This window comes from Vigna umbellata, chromosome 1, assembly GCF_029865625.1.
Source record: "Vigna umbellata cultivar VRB3 chromosome 1, Vumbellata_1.0, whole genome shotgun sequence".
Taxonomy (NCBI): Eukaryota; Viridiplantae; Streptophyta; class Magnoliopsida; order Fabales; family Fabaceae; genus Vigna; species Vigna umbellata.
Genome location: NC_142165.1, coordinates 8,771,758 through 8,777,951, shown reverse-complemented (window position 1 = coordinate 8,777,951; position 6,194 = coordinate 8,771,758). Strand labels below are relative to the sequence as shown.

At 37.2% G+C, this 6,194-nt stretch overlaps 1 protein-coding gene across 1 annotated transcript; it reads left to right on the top strand.

Annotated features, from left to right (window-relative positions):
• Window positions 1–394: 394 nt before the first annotated feature.
• Window positions 395–5,792, top strand: LOC124841917 (flocculation protein). Its single transcript, XM_047318297.2, has 4 exons — window positions 395–978; window positions 1,108–1,223; window positions 3,850–4,093; window positions 4,256–5,792. Exons 1-4 carry the CDS (start codon window positions 625–627, stop codon window positions 5,609–5,611), a joined length of 2,070 nt encoding a protein of 689 aa, XP_047174253.1. The 5' UTR covers window positions 395–624; the 3' UTR covers window positions 5,612–5,792.
• The last annotated feature ends 402 nt before the right edge of the window (window positions 5,793–6,194 follow it).

The window sequence follows — 6,194 nt, the reverse complement described above, 5'->3', positions numbered from 1 at the left end:
ATTAATACAACAAATTAATTAATAAATAAGATATAAAATTAATAATTTTATAGGTTAATAACTAAAATGTAAAATTGCAATTAAAATCACTACTGGAAAACTTGAAACTGTAATGACATAATCAAAGAAAATAAAGTATCATTAAAAGAAATAAAAAAACCTGTTTTAGCGTACGTCCTAATCAGAGAGAAGGTCGGCCATAGCTCCGATGTGGCACCGCCTCACGTTCATAAGTGATACCCACACAAAGGTGATGTGGCGGAAGGACCCCACCAACCAGTGTCCCGGACCTGAAGCCTATCCAAAACTCCATTTCATAAATAATTTTATGTCCGCCACGTCACCCTTTGGTGTCTACTATTTATACAAAAACTTGGCTATTGCAGCCTCTCTATTTCTAGTGTTGCCACCACCTGTTACAGATATTATTTCTCTCTCTAAAACCGTTCGCCTCTCTCTCTCTCTCTAAAACCGATTGCCTCTCTCTCTTTCTAAAATCTTCAAATCCCTGTAATCTGTTTTACCTGATTGCTCGATTGGGATTCTAGGCATTTGATTGTAACTGAACCAAGGGTTTTGAATTTCTCCCTCTGTATTCTAATTTGACTCGAAAACGATTTTGCGATGGCAAACAGCAGAGAACAAGATTTGTTTGGCGGTGGCGGTGTCGATCCGTCCAACAGCGATGATTTTGACGATTTGTCATCCGTGGACAGTGCTGCTTCTGCTGGAGAGGACGGTCGCTCGAGGATGCAGGTTGGACTAACGGAGCGGTTGACGGATATTTTCGTCGACGAACGCGACGGCGATCTGTTGATTCAGCAGACAAATAGAGAAGACCGGTTATTGCAGTGGCTTCAGGCTCTTGATTTGCAAGTTATGGGAGCTTGTCGTGCAGACGAGAGATTAAAACCCTTGCTGAAGATGAGCACTTCTTGCGGCGTCGCGGAAGATCCTCTTCTGGCTCAATTGACTCAGGTGAGAATCATTCTTGATTGTTCAGTTGACTATCTCTATTTCTTGTCATCTTGTCGCCTTGTTTCTTTCACTTGCCGTATTATTATTGCTCTATTCCTTATTTGCTGATTATTCTATTTCGATGTACAGCATTTCGAGCCATCGGAGGTTGGAATGTTAGCGAGATGCTTCTGCGTACCGCTTGTTTCTATCCGTGTTGGGAAGATCAATAAGGAGGGGATTCGCTTCTGCCCTACTTCGAATAGGTAATGTCATTTTAGTTTTTGAATCTGCGTCGAAATTGATTTCCCTACCTGGAGATGCGAAAAATCTTTGCAATTCTTTTAAGTCTTCTATTACACTACTTATGTTTCTTGAGAGTTCTAGTGGTTCTTTTTTGTTTGTTTTGTGTTCTTTTCCTCCACGTCCTGGGTTCTTCGACCTCTAACTTTGATGACAACCTATATCTGTTAAAGCGATTAATTGTTTGGTCGTGGCAGTCACTTTATAGACTGCATAACTACTACTTCACCCTGCCATGACTATCTATTGGCAATTCATTGTGTGTTTTGAATTGTTTTTTGAATCTCGTGTTCATAATCTGGTGATTTAAAATATTTCTCGGTGTTACTAAATTTCTGATGTTTTACAGTGTCAAAGATGCTAATATATGTGGAAGTTACTGTTTATGGGTGTTAGATTGTGTGTTTGTTAATTAAGATATGCATATTGTTACTACCCAATTCTGTATCCTTTCTGTGCTTCTGCATTCTTTGTAGACAATGGAAGTGTGGGATTATTCTTACACTTTTTACTTTTATAAAATTTAAGTTAAATGTGATCAAGTAAGGTAACTTTTATAATGTTGCCACCTTTTTCTTTGATAAGGTTGCATGCTCCCTTTAATCGTTTCTTGATCTTGTGTATACCGAGGAATGGAGATTTGAATTTATTCAAAGTTCCAACTTCCAATAGTTTTTGTCACCAATTATCTAATTACGTAAACGTCCCATAATATACCTCCACACTTGTGAGGGGGAGCATTTCTTGAATGGAAGCTTTCTGTTTTGTGTAACTTGATAAATGGGCCAAAGCTGGTCCAATTCCTTTCAGGCTTGCCCACTCCAGCTTTTGGGGGTACAGTGGGTGCAGCTCATCATCACTGCAGAAATGTGAAGCTAAGTTGTGATGCTCTGCATAAGGAAGAATAAGGAGTTTACAGCCACATCTGCCTGGGGAAGGCTGAAGGTTCTAGGTTCAATTTTTTATCAGCCTTCTTTCTGGTTTTGGAAGGAAAAAAGTGGGTCAGAATTAGACCTTATTTTTGTTGGGTACATAAATGGAATCGTCCAATTGTTTTTGGCTAACAAAATTGGCCTGTGAAGGGGAAGGCCGCATTTGATATGTCTGTTTTGTTTGTTTTTATTTTCCACTAATGATTGGGTTCTTAGTTCATTTTATACTGTATTATTGTGGATTAGGTGTTGTTAATTAATTGCTTACGTTGACCTATAGCCAGATCTTGACAAAATACTTATTGATTCCTTTTAAGTTTTTTAAAGTTTGGAGTTAAGGATTTTGATGTTCCCTGTATTTTATGTGTGTAATTACATTTGTTGTTATTTTCCGTATTCATAACTCTGATTTATAGTGGCTATAGTCAATTATGCATTATGCTATTGTACATGCTGTTTTAAATATTGAAGTATCTGTTTTGTATGAACTAACATCTATTATTTTAATCTTGCTTTCTATTAATATTTATATGTTTGAAGCATGTGAAAATTGTTGGACGATCATTAGTGATTACTGGAGTCTGTAGTTTAGTTTATTGATGGTAATATGTTCATTCTTCCAAGTAAAAATGTCTTTTGACTTGTAGGTAACTGGGCGTATTCTATTATGATCTCTGAATTAAGAGGAAGTAAAGGTAGTTTCATGATCCTATATTATATATTGCTGCTCAGATTTTCAAATCACTATAGGTTTGAAGCATTTGTTTGGGGTGGGGTGGGGGAGACAGCACATTGACTAGGTTTGCACAATCTAGAAATATAGCATTTATTTATTTCCATATATGTATGCTGTGCTTTGCTATGTATTTAACATTGCAAGTTATATGAGTTTCCATGGATATGCTGGAACATGTTATTCTTCTCACTAATACTCTCAAAAAGAAAAAAAAATGTATCAGTATGATCACATATTCAAAGAATGTATTTTTTATCAGTCTGAAATTGTGACAAATTTGTATTGTATTTGATTTTTTTTTTTGAAAAAGCATGAAACAACATGATCGGGTACTGGTTAGATATAATGAATTTTGTTTTTTTTAAGTGGATTATCTATCTTTATTCGAACTTATGTAAAGTGTTAAATATTGGTTAGATGATTTAGATTATTTTTTTTTGCTGCTGTATGGCTGTTATTGTGTCTTTAATACACCTCTTGGGTCAGCACACTGATTATTTTTGTCTGTGGAAGCCAATGGCTTCATTCCCAGAAAACTAATACATATTATATTTCAATTTATTTACACTTTCCCTGTAAGACTAATGTTTTTCAACTTCTAGGAATTGGGAAAATACTGACAAGAATAGCTTGATGGATTCATTGGATGCATTTTTCCTGATTTATGTTTATGTTTCTAGTAACGAAAATATAGCCTGGAGTGGCTGTTATGAGGACTGATTATTCGTGTGGATTTTATTTTTAATAATTATGACCAAACTTTAAATTTTTACTTGGAAGAGGTCTCTCGTGTTGTTGGGCTAGGTTTTGAAGCTTATGGGTCATAATTTCATAAATTTTTTGATGGATTATTTGTATTTTTTTGCTTGTTGTTTTCGTAACTATCACTTTCTAAGGTGTTTCATCTCAATTTGTTCACAGAGGTAACTTGACACTTGTATTGCTGCCAAGTTCTGATCTTCGTCTATCGTTCATTGGGGATGATGGTAAAACTGAGAGACTATTCACCCTTACCAGCAAATCCCAGTGCTCTACTGTTGTGGTTGATGAAATTCCAACCGATAGGTCTGGCCGATCCTTCTTTATAAGTGCTGCAGATAGCAGAGCTTTTTACTTCTGGTGCTGTGAGAAGTCCAAGCTTTTGGGAATTGAATTGCTTGGGAAGGTACTTTAAGCTATTCTTTTTTAACTCATTTGCAGTGTTGTAGCATTAGATATGGATTTATTCTGCATGTTCATAGTTTCTCCTCCTCTATTTGTGTGGTGTTCTGAATATATTTAATGATTGATATTTTTGGTCATCAAACTAATTTTTGTATGAATCCAGATGAAGGATTTGCTCAAGAGGAAGCCATCCATTGTTGAGCTGAGTGGTATTAGCAAATCACGCCTTGACTGCTTTGCCACTCAGCTTCGGGCTTTTCTTGTGGGGTCAACAGGAGACAGACGTGGCCGTGATCATTCAGTTTGTGCTTCAACATGTGCTAATTCTATCTCATGTTGTAATGTGAGTTCCGAAAATTCAAACCCATCATCATCTTCAAAATTTCCCCGATCTCGAAACAATGGAGGTCAGACAGCAAAGGGAGATACAGCACTTTACCAGGGTATTCTTAGTCCAAGATCAAGTTCTTTTAAAGAGGTTCCTCCAAGAAATTTGTCTTCTCACAGGATTGCTGCCAGGGAAAAAATTAAACGACGTGGTGAGAATCATCAGCAAATGGTTGATAACTTGTCAAATGATTCAGCAAACATTTCAGATATATCCTCAAGTTCTGATCATGACAAAGCATCGGAAGTTACCAAAACTCTTACCTTTTCACCTAGTTTTCTGGGATCACTTGGAAAACTTGGTGTTCCATCAAGCCTTGGGCTGGGTGGGGAGGTCCCTCCCGTGGTATCACCCCTTTTTTCTCCCTATTATTGTTGGTGTCCCCCGGGGATTTCTTCCTTTCCATCCATAGCAGCAGCTACGCAATCCCCCAAATCTTCTATTGAAGCATTGCCTTTCCCTTCAGGTGCCTCTTTCCTACCAAGCCCTCTGTCAACTAACCTGTTGGATCCAGTACAGCCTCTTAGTGCTTCCATGGATTTTCCTCCTTTTTTGCCTGATCCACTGGTCAGAATGTCGTTACCAACATCTCAGCAGATTCCCACTTTCACACCATTAATGTGTGATCCGATTGTTCACGTTCCAGTGATTGACGTGTGCTCTTCAGGACAGGGCTATCTTGTGAGTGCTGGCCCTGCCATGTCAACTAGCATCCCACCGTTGCATCCAAATCTTGTGAAGCCACTTATTCCTGAATCTGATGCTGTAGTGAAGGGTGCAAGAGAGACTCTAAGATTGCTGATCAGTGGTTCAAGCCAGAACCAACAAATGATAAGGGACACTCTACCTGCAATTTTAACTAATCCGGACGAAAAACAAAATAACATTCTTGTGGCTGGTAGCCGAGGTCTTTACACGGGAACCCGAGATATTAATGTTTTTGCTAACAGTATAGCAGCCATGGGATTAGTATCATCACTATCTGGGGTGTCCAAGGAAGACAGCGGAAGTTATTCCGAGGTATGTGATAACTACGGGATTATGGAAGAAGCAGGAAAAAATTCCAATTCCAACGATTCAGCTGGAGGCTTTTTGAGTGATGGTGGTGGTGCTTCTTTGGATTCAAAGTAGTAGTAATGGAAGCAATTATGTCTTTTTTTCATGTAGATCTCTTTTGTCCAGGAAATGTAGATATGTGCTTTAGCACTTCTGAATGGTTTTAAGGTTCATATTTCACCATTCAAGCCTTGATTTCATGTAGAATGCTTTTGATATTCTTTGTTGATTAAAAATGTGGTATGTGGCTCTATCAGATCCTTCGTTAGCTGTATTTCATTTTCAGTGCAATTTATTGGTAAATTCGTGTCCTTAGACGTCTTTTGCTTTTCTGTGGTTTTATAGATGACGTGCAGTGAACGAGATTTATGATTATATACCTCATTGAATTAACTACATAGGGTAAGTTGTCTTAATTAACATGAATTAGGTCATAGTATATAAGCTCTTAGTTAACATACGACAACTGAAATGTTTTGCTTTTGGATTATTTGAGATGAGTATTCTTTGCCATAGCTTAAGTTAGGCACGGAAACAAAGAAGATAAACAGATGTAAGAAAAAACGAAAAGAATATTTTTATAAACTAAAATTATTTTATAATTTTTTTCTTATAAACTAAGTTATGAACATTTATTCAAATAAGCCTAAAGTGTAGA

What these genes read in the sequence shown, in the direction of transcription:
- LOC124841917 (XM_047318297.2), top strand. Translation starts at nt 625, where the DNA reads ATGGCAAACAGCAGAGAACAAGATTTGTTTGGCGGTGGCGGTGTCGAT. An exon ending in TTCTGGCTCAATTGACTCAG is followed by an intron (nt 979 to 1,107) that starts GTGAGAATCATT and finishes TTCGATGTACAG; the next exon opens with CATTTCGAGCCATCGGAGGT. An exon ending in GAATTGAATTGCTTGGGAAG is followed by an intron (nt 4,094 to 4,255) that starts GTACTTTAAGCT and finishes GTATGAATCCAG; the next exon opens with ATGAAGGATTTGCTCAAGAG.